The following is a 17,916-nucleotide window of genomic DNA, read 5'->3' as shown; positions in this document are numbered from 1 at the left end:
ATTGATGACAAATGTAGGAAATGCACCACCCCACCCAATTTCCTGGGCCATGCAAACTCAGAGTCAGGAATGAAGCCCACCCAGCAAAGTCAGAGCTGCTCGAAGCCCCTGTAAAGGGGTGGGTGGCCCAGGAGAGAAAGGAAGGAGACCAAGGAGGAAAGGCCCAGCGACGGAGGCTGGCTCAGAGGCTGTCATTTCCACAAGCCCATCACAAACAAGGCAACTGTCTGACCCCTACAAACCTGGGGGTTCTGGAAAGTGTCCCTGAGCGTCTCCATAAATGGGGTTCTTGGGATGTGCTGGGTTCAAGCAAAATGAGACGGGCCTCTTGGAGATGGGACTCTTGAGAACTTTTGGAACTCTCCAGGAGGAGGGTGGAGGAAGGCCTTCCCAAGCTGATGGGAACCCCTTGTGTTGGGGTACAATGCCTGCTGGGAATGCTGACTTAATGGAAAGATGTCTGGACGAGGATATGGTAGGAGCAGGTGGCCCCCAACCAGCCGGGGGTCCTTGGGCAAGTGACAGCTCTCCCTAAGCCTCAGTTTCCCCATGAAATGAATCTCTTAACCCCAGGCCTAGCTTCTTCAGGGTACCATTGTGAGAGGGGACAAGAAAATCTGTAACCAAGAGTGCTTTGCACAAAGTGTGATGGGCCCCAGGAGGAAGGGCTGGTTTGCATCTCATGTTTCTAGAAGCCACCGTGGCTGAGCCTGACACCCGGAGGGAGTGCACTTGGGTTTCTCTGTGTTTTGTGAGCTAATTCTGCTGCAAGGAAAAAGGGAACAGTTAATAGATGTGATCTCAGGGTGTTCCTCTGAGCAGGCCTGATAATCCCACCCATGAAACTACTGATAACCACCCTGCAGACCCTGCCTCCCCCAAACTAATTCACCTAAGACTTTGTCCTATAGGCACCCACTGGTCACCAGGTGCCAGTCCTCCTCAGCCTGGGTTTGGGAAGGCTCTGGGGACATTTGAGAAGGCAGAAGCAACCAATCACCAGGCTTTCAAAGATGGCCTTGGACATTCAGTTTAGACAACGCACAACAAAGGCCAGTTTAGGCTCAGCCCCAGCATTAGTGGGGACAGAGGAGGTGACTGAGTGACGACCCCATGGGCCTCAGCTTCACACAAGAGGCAGCAGTATTGCAATATGGGATTGGGCGCCACAGCCTGTAAGTGGCCGAGATCGGGAGGCTGTAGCCAGCAGGCCTAGCGCTGGGGGCCGGAGCCCTCCTGAACCAGTCAGGAGAGGAGGTGGGATTGGAGCCAGGCCAGAAAGCAGGACTGCAGATCCAGAACCCCTGCACGTGAGCAAGAGCCTTCTCAAAGCCTCCCTCCCAGCCTTCCTGAGCCGCGTATGGATAGCAGAAATGGCTCTTGGCGTTAAACAGCCTCTGGATGAACTTCAAGTGGCCCAACGTGAAGGGTTTGAGAACCACTAGTGGGCACTCATTTAGTTTGGACATTCACTCCTGCCCCTTCTGCCACCATCAGCCGCACCACCATGACCATATCCACCCCCATCAACACCACCATGACCACCAGCCCCCTCACCATCACCTCCACCACCCGCACCACCATGACCACCACCCCCCTCACCATCACCTCCACCACCCGCACCACCATGACCACCAGCCCCCTCACCATCACCTCCACCACCCGCACCACCATGACCACCAACTCCGCCCCATTACTATTCCCGCCACCTCAACCCCCATCACCACCACCAGCATCACCTTCACTGCCATCTTCTTCATCACATTTTCCACTTACCGCTGACCACACAGAGGCAAGGCTGCAAAATCCAAGCTCTGGCACCTCTCCTCTTCCACTCTGCACCCCCAAATAGTCGTCTTCACATCTGCTTGCTCATAATCAGTGAGATCGATCAAAGCCCGACCCTGTGTCCTACTAGGCTGACCGTACGTTCTCCTTTCTCATTTGTCCAGAACAGTCCCGATTCATGCCTGTGGTCCCTGCTTCATTATCAAAAGCTCCCCTGTTTCACTCTCAACTGTGCCCTGGTGTGCATGACATGTGATGCAGTCACCTTCGTTGAGACCGCCTCCAGCTTCTGAGGTGGTCTCACCCCAAGGATGCTAACCCAAAACAGAGCCTGGTGGGCTCCCTGAAAGGACATGATACCCCCCACCCCAGTCCCTGGTCATTAACGGCTGTCCCTGCCTCCCCACCCAGGAAACCACTGAGAAAAGAGGAGAATGGCACCAATGTTGCTGAGTATCCCATGACCTCCTCACAGAGCAACAAAGGGGTGGATGTGAACAGCGCCGTGGTGTGAGTCTGCAGAGCCTGGACCTGCTGGCCAGAGGGGTACATTGGTGGCATTAGTGGACCCGGGAAAGCAGGCGGACCCGAGCTGACACTGGGCTTGTCCAGGACTTCCGAAGGAGAAACCAACCTCCTCCCAGCCTCGTGCCCGGTCAGCTCGCAGGCAGGGTGGCGCAGACACCGGGCTGAGCCGGGCTCCCCTGCACGCAGCTCCAGGGCCAGCGCCGCCACCCCGGGCTCCGCATGTCTCCTCCCTGTCTTGTGTTTGATGTCCCGTCTTCCAGCCGCGCTCTGACAAAAGCAGGGAGTCTGTCTGTCCGCTGGGCTGGGGAGGCATCCCGCTTTAGCCAAGAGAAAGGTGATCCAGGGGCCACTCCCCTGCCAGAAAACCTCTCCTCCCCAGCAAGCCTGACGCTTCTCCATTCACCATGCGTCCCAACAGAAGCCATCAGCGCAGCCACGAGACGTCCCCTTCCAAAGGTGCTTCCCACACATCTGTCTGTCACCGCATCTGCGACTGTCCTCGGTCTTCAGGGCCTGCCTCCTCCCTCCCCTTCCCACCCACATCCGGGGCCCCTGGCTCTAGACCCCTGACCCCGTGCCACGGAGGGCTGTGAGCCCAGCCTGTGGAGTCCCCTCCTGATAGCAGACAGAGGGGCTCTTTTAGAGTGTGACCTTCCAGGGGCAAAACAACTCACTGAACACCAGGCCAAGGAGCCAGGAAGGACGGAGGCCCCTCGGCCTGTCCTCAGACTCATTCCCACAGCTGATCCTCATAGCGACTGACGCCAGCGTGTGAGCCAGGCCCTGCCTTCATCCGGCGGAGGTCACCACTTATGCCAAGCCCCCTGTGGGCGCTCCGGGCTAGGCTGCCCCAGCCTGGTGCTGGCTCTCCCTGACCACCTCCAGAGGCCCTAACCAGGTACTCAGACTCTCTCCTGAGAGCCTCCGGCCTCCCCTCACCCACAAAGAGGTGGGGTTCTCCCAGTGCTCCCCTTTGAATGTCTCTTCCCCAGGTCTTGTGTTCTAAACGTGCTGAAACCTCCGGAGGGGTTGGTAGATAAAGGGAAGGAATGAGAAGACCCTCCAGGCCTGGTTATCCCGTCCACCGGCCTGTTTCCCAGGGGGCCACCGGCCCTGTGGGCACATGACTAGCCCCGTGGCGACAGCGGCCTGTGGTTTGGTCTCCCCTGGCGGATTGGGAGAACACTCCTGACCTCGTGGTTCTACTCTCTCCGTGTAGGGACTTGGCTAGGTGGATCCTGTCCACCTCACAGACCACCAAGTGTAGTTCTCTGGAGGGGATTTGGGCCACGGTGAGACTTTCCCATCCAGGTAAGCCTGATAGAAAACAAGTCCCCTTTCAGGCTGAACCTTGGAAATCCATTGTCCCGGAGCCCTTGTGCCGTCAGCGGTCTGTGGTCCGTTGTGTTTCGGAGGGCAGAGGGGAGAAGGTGAGTTTGCTGAGACCCTGACCCGGATCCCACCCCCAGGTCAGCAGGAACAGGCTGAGGACAGGCCCAGGCCCAGACCCTCTGAGAAAGGCTTCTTTCTTCCTTTCAGTTTTCCTTCGCTGTGAGGACCTGTTTTGGGTTTGGATTTGGATTTTGCTTTCCCTGCCTACGTTAGCATGGGACACCACCACGAGTGGCCGTGGTCAGTCCCCCCAGCTGGCGGGCGCCCATGCCTTCCACGCCCCCCCAGGGATGCAGAGCCCGTGGCAAGAGGCCAGAGGGTGTGGGTCTGCAGCGAGACGCTTTCCCTCACGGCCTATAGCCTCCTGCCAAGTCCCCTGCCTATGCCCTGAGCAGATACCCTGGCAGGACCCCCACTCTCAGCACATGCCACTCTGGGAAGGCCCCTTCAGCCAGAAGGGAGAATCCTGGCTAAGGGGTACTGGAGGGGTGGGCAGCCAGCCCGGAGAGGCACCCAGGGAGGCAGGGCACAGGCCCGCTTTGCATAATCCCACCTTCCCTGACCCTGGCTCCAACCTGGGAGGTTTTACAACTAGCTAAATCCTTCAGCCCCTGGCGAGGCTCCCTGTGAGGAACTCTGATGACCACCCACCGTGCTCTGGGGCCAGTGTCCCCTTCCCTGGGGACACAGCCGGGGCTCTGGGAAAAGCTAACATTTGTGCTAAATTCCCCAAATCGTGTTTATAAAGTCTTATCGCTCAGTTAGTGAAAACCAAAAGAAGAACCCAGTTCTTAAAAAAGAATCTACGTGAGAAGTCAACCCACCAAACCTAGAACTGGCCATTTGGAAACTCCCACATGTGGCAACGAGGGGACCTCACCGGAGTTTTGGCTTAAGTGACAAGAAAAAAGAAAGAAAAAAAAAAAAAAACACTCGGCCTGGTATTTGAGCTCAGAACGTTTATTTCAGGAATGTATCTGCAGTCCCTCAACACAGATCAATCCTCAGACTAGCCCAAACGTTGAGGTCGAGAACGAAATGCACATTTCTTCTCCGCCTTTCCTCAAATAGATATTTTTTAACTGTCTCCTAGTTGAGCCCAACTTAGAATGGCCTATAGGATCTCCCAGAGTTTTTAGGTGTTCCTTAGAAGCTTCTAAAGCAAGTTTTGGAAGAAAGACTAATAGCTGTAAAAATATAGACATATATATTATATATAGTTATATGCATATATTTAAAGAGATATCTATATCTATATAAGATCACTGTACTCTCCAAATCTGTACAAAGTCTGATTTCAACAGCCCAGGTCGTGCGCGCTAATGCATGAATGTCAACACTGAGATCTGCCTTCCTGACGGTGTGCCGGGGGCACCCACGAAGAGGGCTCTTGTCCCTAGGAGTTCTGTCTCCGTGGACAAACGTGCGGTCTGGGCCATCTTGTCCACCAGTGAGACACTACTGTGGATTTTGTGCGGAGAACACCCAGGGGGCAGGACCGGCTGCGTTGGGGGGGTAGGGGAGGCAGGCTGGATGCTACTTACAAGGAAGAAAGTACCATGCCTTTTTAATTTTCAATAAAAATATCCTTATAAAGAGGACTGTCCATTGTCTTCCATGGGGGGGGCGGGGCGTGGGAAGGAGCTGGCTGAGTGTGGGGCTGTGTCCGTTCCTTGAGGCTCTGCTACAAACCCAGGGCTGGGCTCGGTAACGGTGACTTGCTTGCCTTATTTCCATATGGTTTTATCAGAATACCCCAAGGCCGGCATTGATGGGGACTCCACGGTACCCATCCTGTCCCTCCTCCCCCCACCCAGCCACCTTGACCCTTGACTCAGTTGAGAAGAGGGTGACCAACTGTCCCAGTTTGCCCGGGGTGCCAGGCAGATGGGACAGGCCAGTTCCGCTAACTTGCCAAGTGCTCATGGGAATCGGGGGGCCAGCAGTGGTGGGCCACGCTGGAGGGGAGATGGGTCAGGCCTGTGGCCTCCTACCGGGTCCTTCCCCATGTCCAGACTTCAGCCCCCGCCCCCAGAGTTGGTCGGCAGCACCCCCTCACCCGACCAGCGGCTCGGAGCACCGTGGTCAGCCTGCCCTGCACCTCCAAGCAGAGGGAGCCCAAGGGCCCAGAGCGCAGGCCGGCCCCAGGCTCCCCTGCTCCCCTGATGGAGTGGAGCGTGAGCTGCCTGTGGGGCCTCCAGGCCACTTTTCCAGCCGCGCCAAAAGCAACCCTTCTTCCCAGCGCCTCTAGAGAAGAGAGGTTCCTGTCCGATGGGCCCGAAGCCACGAGAGAGCATTGCCCCTGCAACGGTGCATTCCCCATGGAGGGGTGAGGAGACAGGCTGGAGGTGGAGTGTGACAGCCAAGGGCACACAGACCTCGGGGGGTGGGGCCTGGAGTTGGAGCCCAGACAGGCGTCTTGAGCCATCAGCCACTGAGGCGGACCCCAACCCAGACCATTCCCCTTGGTTGGGGTGGTGCTGGGCCCCGCCCCCCTCCCCTGGGTTCCCCAGGCTTCACTCAGTGGCAGCAACTTGGGGGGCCCGGTGTGCCCAGAGCTGGTGTCTCCCCCACCCCAGCCCACAGCCCGGGGTGGGGGCGGCAGTCAGCTCCGGGCAGGGCTCTGGGGGCAGGGCCAGCGGTGCCCAGCCCCCAGCCTGGGATTCCCTGAACTGCCCGTTTGCCAAAACTTGACACGGGTCTTGGCACACAGCGGGTGGCGGCCACCTCGGCTCCTGTCGTCACTGCTGTCATCAGAAAAGGCTGCCATCGGGCCCTAGAGAACTCTCTGCCCACCGGCCACCCACCTAGGTCCCCTCTGGGAGGCCGGTGAGGGTTCGGAGGGACCCCTCGGGCCCTGCACACACGGCTGTGCCCTCTAGGCACAGCAGCAAGCCCGAGGCTCCGGGGCACGAGGCGAGGAGCCACAGGCCAGCCCGCGAGGGGGCGGAGGGGAAGGGGGAGCGGGGGCAGGCCTTGGGGAGCTGGCGGGGCAGGGCTGCGGCACCGACCCCTGCTGGGGGCCGCCTCCCAGCCCAGCTCGGATCCCCGGGGCTTCTGGCCACTTGTTCTGGCTCTGGTATCTGGCCCGGCCACCTGCCACCCTCCCACCGCCTCCCCCTGTGTCCTGCCACGGCCACCGAGGTGGTGGGACCCGCCCGCCCATGTCCCGGGGCTGGAGTCACTGCCCCTGGCTGGTGGGTGGAGGAAAGGCTCCTCCTCCTTCCCTCCCTGCACCCTGCACGAGAGAAACACCTGGAACACAGTCCCGTGAGGAGGGCTAAGCAGCCGCGCTCGGTTCCAAGCGGTGGCCTCATCTTTGGGCACCCCCACTGGCCCACCTAGCTAGTGACACCCCACTGGACCACTCACTTCCCCCGCCGCCCCCATCCCCTGCCCAGGCACAAATGCCATCATCAGCCCTGAGGAAAGTACCGGACAAATTCCTTGACGCAGGTCTGCGGCAGGCTCCCCATCCCCGGCACCACAGGGCCACCCGGCCCAGGGTTCCAGACACTGTCGCTACTGTTCCTGTGGGGCCACATCTCACAGGCTCTCTCTCAGAGGCTGCCTCTTCCTTGAACACCTGGAACACAAGCCACACGTGGGCAGAGCTGGGTGACTTCACCTTCTCGGCTCGGTGCCCACAGCCCTGCATGCGTAGCTCCGACTTCCTACCCTCTTCTACAAAGACTTCCGGTTGCTTTCTCCTCTGTTGTTTGAACCCACGAGCCCCCGGAGAGCCTGTGTCCCCTCAGATCCTCGGGGTTGACGATAGTATGTCTTGGGGACTCAGAGAAACAAGAGAGGACCCTGCCCTATGGAAGCAATTCGGTGGTAGGGATGGACCCGAGATGTGCGTGCACACGGGGACACCAGTGTGGAGTTAGAGGGGCACCCCGGGCCACCGTCTCAGTGCTTTGCATACGTTACCTCTTTTAACCCACCCTGCAGGCCTAGGAGGCATGTAGGTTGTCCCCATTTTACAGGTAAGTAAACTGAGGTTCAGAGGGTTAAATGACTTACCAAGGGTCAAAAAAAGCAGTCTGGGGTAGAGCTGATATTCAGATCCAATTCTCTGTAGCTACAAGTTCTAGGCCTTTCCAACCCAGACAGGCCCTCAGATTTCAAATGGTCCTCTCCATCTCAGTATACACCCAATCATTTTCTCCGCCCATGGGAAGCAAACAGGACTCTCAGCCTCCCCCGCCCCTGGAAGCTGGAGTCAAGGATTCATGGATCTGACAGGAGTCAGTTCACCTGTGGCTTCTGGTGAGTGCCTTCCCCTCTGAGAGCCTTGGTCTTTACTCCTATAAAATGGGCATGATAAGCCCTGGCCAGCTTCCCCCCTATCATGGGCACACGGAAGGGACTGGAATGGCCCCAGCATCACCAGATCATCCTTCTGTCGTTGGTGGCCATCTGGCATCAAGAGGGTCTTCCTGGAATGGCTTCTCCAGGGTGGGGACAGGAAGCAGAATCCTGCACCCCTGAGATTGCACTGGGCTCTCATCATTCCAGCCCCGTTGGGCACTGTCACTGATGCGTTGGCTATAATGGTTGGTCATTCAGAGTCATTCCCTTGACACAAGTCCCTGACTTCCTGCCCCCATGCCACACCCCTATTTCTTCCAGCAAGTGTCCTCACAGGTCCTTTCCTATCAACTAACTTCAGCCAAGGATCATCTCTGGCCAACAGAGAGGTTCTTCCAATGATGAACCCCAAAAAGAATGAGGTCCAGGCTTCATCTCTCTTCTAGCAAGAACTTCTTGAGTGAAAGCATCCTCCTTTCTTTGCCAAAGCAAACACAAAAACCTCGTTCCATTCTTTCCCTAAGGCATTAAGTATCTACCTAACTCATAGCTAAGAAGGACACTCGGGAATTCTTCTTGGAGCCAAGATCTGCTCTGAGGTGACTTGCTGCCTCTACCATCAAAACCAGAATCACCTGGGAACTTTTCTACGTTGTTCCTTGCATCCCCACCCTACACCTCTTAATTTAAAAACAAATGTCCTCCTTTCCCGACTCTCTGACACACAGGGATCACGACATTCCGAACAGGGATTCCTAGAGGGGCAAGGCCCTGCCCCAGAGAGAGGGGCGCTCCGCTGGAGGCCTTGCAGGCAGGCAGATATTCTGCTCACGTGAGGCTGCAGCCCAGAAGTGAGCCCAGCCCAAGGAAGGGCACTCCCTGCCCAGGGACAGGGAGGGGTCCTAAGGGTGGTGACAACACAGCCCACCGCACAGCCAGCCATCAGTGAGGCTGCTCAGAAGTTGTCCTCCAAGAGCAGGTGCATGGGCACGTGTTCTGTGAAATTCCAGGTTAGGCCAGCTTAAATGCCGCTGACTTATGCCTGGAGGTTTGCCCTTAACCTTTCAAGCAGGACATACTCTTAGGGGCTCGCATGTTCTTTAGAAGAACTTAATTTTCTGTTTCACTTTTTATGTCACACTTCGAAAAAAGAGCATGTCTGGATCCTGGGTATACATACTGAGAGTTTCAGAGCCCACATTTGGGGTCGCAGCCCTTTGATGACAAATGGCACTATGGCCATCATCGCGGGTGATGAGAAAAGAAGGCGCCAGGCGGCATGGCTGGCTTGCCTCCCCTCTGCCAGGCCTCGGCACCCATCGTTCCTGGACTCTGCCTCGAGCAATCTCCCTTCTCTGTCTCCCCACACCCCCCCACCCCCGGCAAGCTCATCCAGGCCCGGGGCTGCAAATCCCCTCATAGGCGCCTGATCCAAGCGTGCACATCCAGCCTCAACTTCCCTACTCATCTCCAGCAGCTCACTTCCTGTGCCCAGCAACTCACTTCCTGTGCCCAGCAGCTCACTTCCTGTGCCCAGCAACTCACTTCCTGTGCCCAGCAGCTCACTTCCTGTGCCCAGCAGCTCACTTCCTGTGAACAGGTCTCTCGTCTCAGCCTAACACGACTCCTAGCTCCCCCTGCACCACCCTGCAACATCCCATCTTCCTCGTCTCCACCCGTGGCCTCATCCACCAGCGCCGCTTCTCAGCGCAAACTCTGGACGGTCACGCTTTCCGCCTCTGGGCCTTGGACCAGTGGCCGATAAACCAGCGAGTCCTACCATGTCCATCTCCGAAGCTCTGAAGTCCACCTGCTTAACTCAGCTCCCCCAACCCCAGGCCAAGCCCCCACCACCCCGTGCCTGGACTCCAGGGAGAGTCCCGGCCTCAGCTCCCTGCTTCCACCTCTGTGGTCCCCACCATCAGCTCCCACAAAAGCTGGGGGATCTTTCCAAAATGAAAGTCAGATCATACAGGAGTTAAAAACCTGCTGAGACTTCTTCCACAATTGTAATAAAAGCCGCACTCCTTCCCCTGGCTTCCTCCCTGGCTCCCCTTCCTGACCTGGCCCCGGCTTTTCCGGCACCCCCAACCCCCCCCCCAGGCCCTTTCTGCTGGTCCCCCTGCCCCTCCCCTCAGCCACTCTGGCCTTCCCGCTGTTCCTCAAGTGTCAGCTGATGTCCTTACAGTCACTCTTTCCCCAGTGGTCACCCTGTGGCTTTCTTGGGCCCCCTGCTCATTGTCTCTTCTACTGCCTCAGTTCATTTCCCTAAAGAACTTTTCAGCCCAGGGGCCCGTGTTGACCCCTGTGTGCATTTACTGCCTTTCTCCTCCCATTAGAATAGAAGGGGCCTGAACAGGGGCCCACTCTGATGTTGGGTCTTATTCATGGCCAAATCTCCAGCCCCTCAAACATTGCCCAGCACAAGAAATACTTGTAGAATTAATTAACTGAGTAATTGTGGGTTATGAATTTAACACCATACACACAGCATAAAGAGAAAATATAGCACTTTATTGCACATAACTCTTCTGAGTCCCCACCTCATTGGGGGTGGGGGTGGGAGAGGTAGAAAAACCCAGATTTGCAAATTGATGGCATTCGGGCCTCTTCTCATTTAGTCCCTTCGAGATGACTCTGTCTCTTGGGTGGATGCTCAGTCTTCGAGCCATCTTCCCAGGCCTGCTCCCCTCTAGAAGGCACCCAGGCGGACCCCCGAGCAGGTGTCTGGGGTCTCTGGTGCAGAGGGAGCCAACTCAGAGGTCCTGGCAGGTCTGGGGGCCAGCCTGGGCTGCTTCCTCGACAGGTGACCACAGGGCTGTGCCTGGGCCCTTCTAGTCTCTGGGGATGAGCAGTCTGTCCCCATGTCTCCAGAGGCAAATGTCTGGACTGCAGCAATCTCTTCTCCTGACCACGGGCTCAGCCCGGCTTCTTGCTCTCAGCCCCCACCATGCGGACTCCAGAGTCTGCACCCGCATGCAGGGGGTGAAGGGGCTGGGGGGCTGGGGTGCGGGCTCCTGTCCACAGCTATTTCTCTTGCCGCCGCCACTGCCTGCAGTTACAGGCACTTCTCCAGGCACTTCTCCTGAGGTTTGTGTGTCCCCATGTTGCCGGGGTCCCCTCGCACTTCCAACCTGGGTATTTTTTACAACACCCTCACCCCCACGAGAGAAGGTACAGACGTGCCCCCCTGACCTCTGAGCCCTGCCCTACATTTGTCTCCCTTTTTCTTTTGGCAGTGATCCAATAGGGTCCAGAAGAGGTGGGCTTCCCACTTCCTCATCCCGTCTGACCAGAACTTTCTCTACAGCTGAATCTCCTCCTGGCCCACGCCGTCCACGGAGCCAGGCTGCGGAATGTGGTTTCCTGGAGAAGAACACAGAACATATCCATTTATTATTTTCAAAATATGATCCCCCTTACAAACACAGGGATGTGTTCCTACCACGAGAAGTCCAAAGGATGACAGAACCTGCCGTGGGGAGGATTTCCCAGTTGCTCATTCAAACAAAGAAGCGAGGAGGGAGCTTTGAGTCACCACGCGAAGCCCAGCAGCGCAGGAACACCCGCACTCAGGACGGGAGCCAAAGTCCCATTGCAAGCTGTGATTTCGTTTCAGCAAAACAGCAGCTGTTCACATGGCATTACAGTTGGAAGCCTACGTGGCTGTGTGAACATCGGGTGCTGAGCACAGAGCCTGGCATACCTAGGAGGAGCGAGCGTTCCTTAAAGGTTAGCTGTCTTCCTTGTTTACGGCTCGCTCCTGCACTAGGGACCCGACACACAGCATCTTGCTTGCTCTCTACAAACAGGCTGGAAGAGAGGAATTACCATCTCCCTTTGGCTATTGATGCAACCCAGGCTTAGCAAGATCAAGTGACGTGCCCGCGGGCAGAGGACGGGTCTGTGGCCAAGTCTCCAGCCAACCCGGCTGCCCAGCCTGTCCTGCATCCCCGTCCTCCGCCTCCCCCCCCAGCCCTCAGCCCCGCGGTGAGCACTCTGAGCTGCAGGCTCTGGGTACGCCCTGCAATCTGGAACTGGCCCGATCCCCCTCTGCAGAGCAACCCCCCCCGCGCACCCCCAGCTCAGCGGCGTGATTGTCCTCACCTGGAGAGTTTCTGTCCTTCACGCTTGATTACGTGCTGGTTCCTTTCTTTTCCAAGTGGCCACTTGAAGGAGCGGAAATCAGGGCGTCTGCCAGGCAGCCCCGGGAGGCTCTCCTCTCCACCGGCCTGCTGGTGGGGGCCTGTCTGGGCTGCATAATTAAAAAGCCAGCTCTTTGTTCAACCAAATCCGCGGCTTCTGCCAATGTCCTGCACATCCTGCAGCAAAGAGCTGGTGCCAAGGGCTCACTTGGCACCACCCGCTGACCTCCGATTCTCGGGGGCGGGAGAAACCAGGAAGGTGGCAGATGGGGGAGCCCAGCCCCAACCCGAGATGAGGTCAAACAGATGTGTGGGCACGTGGAGGGGCAGGGGCCCCAGCCAGCGGCCATGCAGGTAGGGGCAGAGGGATGACGCCAGGGGGGGGGGGCAGCAAGGCCACTAGGGGCTGAGAACAGCCCCAAGTCCTACTTCGCCCCTGGCTGGCAGAAGGAGCCCATAAAACGTAAGGCCAGTCTTAACCGGTTGGCAAACTCACACCCCTGCTGGGCAGGCGAATGTGGGAAGCAAGCCACACCTTGCAGATCAACGTAGAGGCAACAGGATTTTGCTGAGAGGCTTTTGGGGTCTTCCTGCTTGGGAGGCGGAGGCCAGTAGTGGGACCTGTATAAAACTGGGGCCTGTGTGAGCCATCAAAGAGATTTCAAACCAAAGGGAGAAATGAAAAATTGAAGCTCATCCAACAAAACATGCTGTGGGCCAAGGTCAACCAGTAGTCTGCCGGGTGGTGACTTTGGGTGCACAGTATTCTACCTCGTCGGTCAGGTGAGTAGCGAAGGACTCTACCCATCATTAACTCTCAGATTATGTATTAGAAGGGGCCAGGGTTTTTGGAGGCAGACAGATCTGGATTGAAATTTTGTTCTACCTTTTACTGAGTGATTTCTGCAAGTATTGTCTCTCTCTGCTTGTTTTCTCATCTGCAATATGGGGCTGATAATGGAAGTGCCTTCCTCACATCACTTTGTGAAGATTAGATGAGATGCCTTATCTGCAGCTCCTGACACGTAGTAAGCCCTCCCACATGGCAGCGAGGGTTATAATTAACTGAGGGCAAGTGTCTGCAGGGCTGAGCCCACTCTCAGAAGGCCCCCAATCTAAGGGTTCATCATCATACTCTTCAATTCATAAATTTTTATTCTTTTCCATAAAACTATTATATTAAGTGGAAAACTAAATGCAATTTAATGTGTGAGCTATGATTTTCCTTTTCCAAATAAATGAATTCCCCAAAGCAAAGGGGAAAATGCCCTTGTCAGATGAAGTTGACACTGGCTTGATGGGAATTTATGATAAATAATCAAGAAACAGAAACACCAAGGTGGAGCTGCTCCCCAAGAAAGCCCTCAGACTTCTCCACCCCATGCTCTTGGCACGTTAGCCCAAAGAGCCCAGAAAAACGGAAGAGACATTAACCTTTACTGAGTGGAGCTCCAACATGAAGTCAGACACTGTCTGGTCCTAATGCTATTACAGCCGGCTGCATGACCTTGGAGAAGGCATATAACCTCTGGGCCTCGGGGACCCCACCTGCAAAATGGGAATCATAGTGTGGGGGGCGCTAAGAGGAGAAAAGGTAACATATGTAAAGTGCTCAAGACTTAGTAGACACTCAGTCCATGATGGCTCTTGGGGTTTCTCTCAAATCCTGTTCAAGAGGCTTCCTGCGTGTTGCTCCTGTCAGTGGAAAGAACTGGCCAACCTTTTCTGAGTAAGACTTCAGCCCATCTCCCAAAGCGATCAGCTCTCACGAAAACATGGTCTGGTACCATTCCACTGCATTCCAACCACTTCCATTACTGGTCAAAACACTCCCATCTGCCCGATATACATATTTGCAAATTAATTCTACTAAAGAAGTAATATGAAATGATCTGCATTATCCCGTTATCACCAGAGGCCCTTCCACCCCAGCTCAGGAAAGAGTCTTCTTGGTGGATAACCCATCTTCTCCAATCCGATCCAGTCCTTATTTGTCCTGCTGTAGCTTGGAAATGGAGCAGTTGCTGCAAGCACTTGACCTCAGATGAGACCCTCTGGGAAGAGATTTGCTGAAAACATCCTAACGGCAGGCAGAACGACACGCTTGCAAAGAAAGGATTCCTGCACAGTGGAGACTGGACACCCTTGGCTATTGATCACATTTGGCTCTCATGGCCTTATAGGTCTTGCTTCTGAGGGACTAGCTGGAGGAAAAACCAAGTGAGTCTGCAGCTGTGAGCCGTCCCTTCGCGTGGTCTTCCTAAGGTGGCACTGGTCTTCCTGGCAGTCTATAGATTCTGGCATTCTCCCAAGTGCCATCACCGTCCTCCACCCACGTGAGCTTTCCATCACCCCTGGGAGATGGGGAGATGGCTCCATTTACAGGTAAGGAAAAACAGAGGTCCACAGAGGTTTAATAACTTGTCCAAGGTCACCCAACTAGTAAGAGGCATGTCCATTGCCCACAATCATGGAATCTACGCATTTGCAGATTTGGGCTCGGTCTCCCCTTGGGCATCTCAGAATGTTCTGTTCACACTCTGAAGCCAGTAGGATTCCACAGTGGAGGGAACACTGAGTCTACACCTTGGCCCTTCTCCAAGCCAATGATCAGTACTGGCCAGCTCTGGCTCAGGTAAAGTTTGTTGGAAGCTCTGTGCCCTCTGTTGCTGCCAGGCTGCCACACGGGGCTGGAATGTGGTGGGCAGTGGTTGAGAGCACGGTCATTGGTGTTAGACAGCCTGTGGTCAAGTTCCAACTCTGCCTCTTACTAGCCGTGTGACCTTGGGCAAGTAGCTTTCCTTCCCTATGCTTTAACATGCAAAAAAAAGAATAGGAAGTCGTAACTTTTATTGAGTGCTTACCATGCGCCAGGCATTGCTCTCTTTCCTTGCATTCTTTTCTCATCTCAACAACCCTATGAAGTAGAATGTGTCATTGTCTCCATTGTACCGATGAGGAAATATTAGTAACGAAATTTCAAATTTCTGACTTGCTGGGGGGTGGGGGAGGGTGGCTGACCCAAGGCTAGAAGAAGATGACAACGCTGGGGGATGGGCCTGAGGACGGTGTAGCCAGAAAAGAAGTTTACTGGTCTTGATAAACCAGGGAAGTGGCAGGGTCCCAGCAGGGACAGTATTTAGGTCAGCTTGCCAGGACAGCGGGTCACAGTTCTCAGGGGCAAGGAGGGAGACCTGCCTGGGTGGGGCCAAGACCCCAGATTGTAACTGGGGTAAAGAAAACATCCTGGACAGTAGGAAGATTTAGATGGGGGTGCAGTCAAGAGGGCTGAGTTGAGGGTCCCTCCCCAGCCCTTGTGGGGGGGTGCAAATATAAAGAGAAACTGAGGCAGCAGTCCATTGAAAGAACCGGGGTTGGAGAAGAGCCTGTGGAGGACTCTGGACCTTGTCTACTGGTAGGAACAGGGTTGCCTGCAGTGGGGTGGACTCAGGACAAGCCAAGAGCCGGGCTGTAGCTAAGCCTTCATGGGGGCGTCAGTCAAACCCCCCACATGGGAAGGAGCCAAGGCCAACTCCGCGGGCCTATTTCCATTACCCCCTCCAGGAATCGCTGCTCAAAAAGAAAATGTCACAGTTCAGCCCTTGCTGAGCCCACTGGGGAGCTCAAGAAAGACCTGTTGTTTAATCAAATCCATTCCGTTCAAGAGACATTAATTATACTGGCAGTACGGGCCAGACCCTGGGGATACAGAGACAGGACACACCCTCTAAGCTGTCACAGTCTACAAGTGAGATAAATACATGCACAACTTTCTACAGAAGTCAGAACGGTGACGGAGGCATAACCAAGCACAACGGGGAGCATTCTCGCCGAGCGGGGAGGTCTCTTGGAAGAGCAACTTTGTAAAATGGGAAGAATGATCATTTCTACATTCTTAATCTAGGGACCACCTGGTTCCCTGCAAGTCCTCATACGGATGAAGCTCTGCCATATTGTCTTTCCAGAACTCACATGAAACACTTCAACATTTGAGGACTTGTTTCCCCCTAAGAAGCATGAAGGCCTCAGACTTCCCAGCAGAAAAGAGAGACCTCTTAATAATAACCAACACTTAAAAAAAATAAATACATAAATAACATTGCCTCATGTCCTCAAGGTCCTTCCTGGAGACCTCAAATAAATTGTGTCTCTCTCTTACCAGATGACCTGAAAGAAAGCCTTTTCCTCTCAATAGCTGTACTCTAGTTTTAAGGGAACTTAGAAGTTTTAAAAGTTTACAAGCAATGTATAAACTGATTTTTAAAAAACCCCAGGCTCACAAAGATAATAAAAAAAAATGCATTTAATAGCATGTCAATATACAGCTTAAATGTATAGTAAGTCTTCTTGTAGTCAGTGCATTACAGGGATAGAGAAGAGAAATATCATTTGTGAATGCACAGTCAAATGCTAAGTAGAAGTGCTGATAAATCTTGGTGCTCTTACACTAGTAAAATCCCGTTTTATGAAACATAACTCCAGGTGCAGTGCTCTGTGCCAGTGTGGGGGGTCATCGGGTCCAGTATGCAATCTACAGTTTTAAATTGAATTGTATACAAGGATTAACAAAAGAATAAAATTTATTATTCACAAAACTAAAGTGGTTCTCATAAAGCTTACAAGAAAGTACAGCCTAGAACGAATAAGTTGAAAAATTAGTTTTAAAAATAATAAAACTTACTGGACAGTTTTGGAAAATGATACTATAAAACAAAGAAAAACAACTGGCACAGTTTAACCACCTCATTTCTAAGTGCACTTTGTAATGGTCCTTGCAAGCTGCCACTTTTCCCAGGATAATGACAAAAAGCTTCAGTCAAGTGTCACTGGCTTATGGTGACGGGTGTTTTTTTTTTTATTGCATTGCCAAGAGTGGATTTTAAGAAAAAACACTACAAAGGTTTCAAAAACCCTATTTATTCTCTATCATCAAAAATAGCAACAGGGGGACTTATACAACTTTTCTGTGAGTACCCACCAGTCTATTGTTTTGTTTTTTTTTTTCTTAAAAAAAATAGAAGTTAGTTAAAGAAAAATGATTTGGTTTTTTAAAAAATAATGTAAGGAAACACTTAATCAGATAGCCCAAGGAGTCATCGGAAAGATGTGTAGCAAGAAAGCTTCATTTTTTGGCCCTCTCCGGCCTTTGCACGTCTTTTTTTTACTAAACTAGAAAGAGAATGTACAGTACCAATATGGTCCCCAACCTGCTTGGATCAAATTGTTTTGTTTTGAAACCCATTATTGCTAAACCGGAGTGTTGACGCTGAGAGCCGAGGGGGCCGCTCATAGAGGGTAAAATTGCGAGGCCGCATCGGAGGACTGGATCTCCACCTGGGCCATTTTGAACTGCGTGCATTGCAGCCACTTGCGGAGGGCCACGAGGCCGGCGCTGCTCGGGGCTGAGCCGGGCAGCGTCCTGAGGCTGTGGTGGTTCACGTGGTTCTGAATGGCCTGGAGGCGAAGCTGGAGTCCGGCCGATAAGTGCTGTTGAGGAAGGGAGAGACAGCGAGTTTAGTTTCTTTCCTTCCAGTGTCTGCCGTCCACCCAAGGGAGCGCCAGCCCGGGCCTCTCCTGCAGGGAGGACCCTCCTACGCGGCTCAAGGGCCATTGGGCCTGAACAGGGAGGCCAGCTCTCACGTTTGGTGGTGGCCAGGGTGGGGGACGCGGGCCAGTGACCGGGATTCTAAAGTCACTCTGGCCCAGATCCATGCAAGTAACGCCGTTCCCATCCCGACTCATTCGCTGC

General features: G+C 54.4%; 2 protein-coding genes across 3 annotated transcripts in view; one reads left to right on the top strand and one right to left on the bottom strand.

The window, feature by feature from the left end:
* PRIMA1 (proline rich membrane anchor 1) overlaps window positions 1–5,235 on the top strand; it is a 59,481-nt gene extending 54,246 nt beyond the window's left edge. The window contains exon 5 of the mRNA XM_045902019.3: window positions 2,200–5,235. Coding sequence (XP_045757975.2) covers window positions 2,200–2,302 — 103 coding nt within the window. The 3' untranslated portion in view covers window positions 2,303–5,235. The remainder of the gene's footprint in view (window positions 1–2,199) is intronic.
* An 11,709-nt stretch (window positions 5,236–16,944) lies between these two features.
* UNC79 (unc-79 homolog, NALCN channel complex subunit) overlaps window positions 16,945–17,916 on the bottom strand; it is a 192,848-nt gene continuing 191,876 nt past the window's right edge. For both annotated transcript variants that reach the window (XM_045901444.3, XM_045901445.3), the window contains one exon: window positions 16,945–17,654. In XM_045901444.3, coding sequence (XP_045757400.2) covers window positions 17,454–17,654 — 201 coding nt within the window. In that variant the 3' untranslated portion in view covers window positions 16,945–17,453. The remainder of the gene's footprint in view (window positions 17,655–17,916) is intronic.

The sequence above is a fragment of the Mirounga angustirostris genome, unplaced genomic scaffold (assembly GCF_029215605.1).
Source record: "Mirounga angustirostris isolate CCGP_5_RB_7025 unplaced genomic scaffold, mMirAng1.0.hap1 SCAF_9, whole genome shotgun sequence".
Taxonomy (NCBI): domain Eukaryota; kingdom Metazoa; phylum Chordata; class Mammalia; order Carnivora; family Phocidae; genus Mirounga; species Mirounga angustirostris.
Note: the sequence above shows the minus strand (reverse complement) of the source record. Positions and strands in the feature narration are given on the sequence as shown.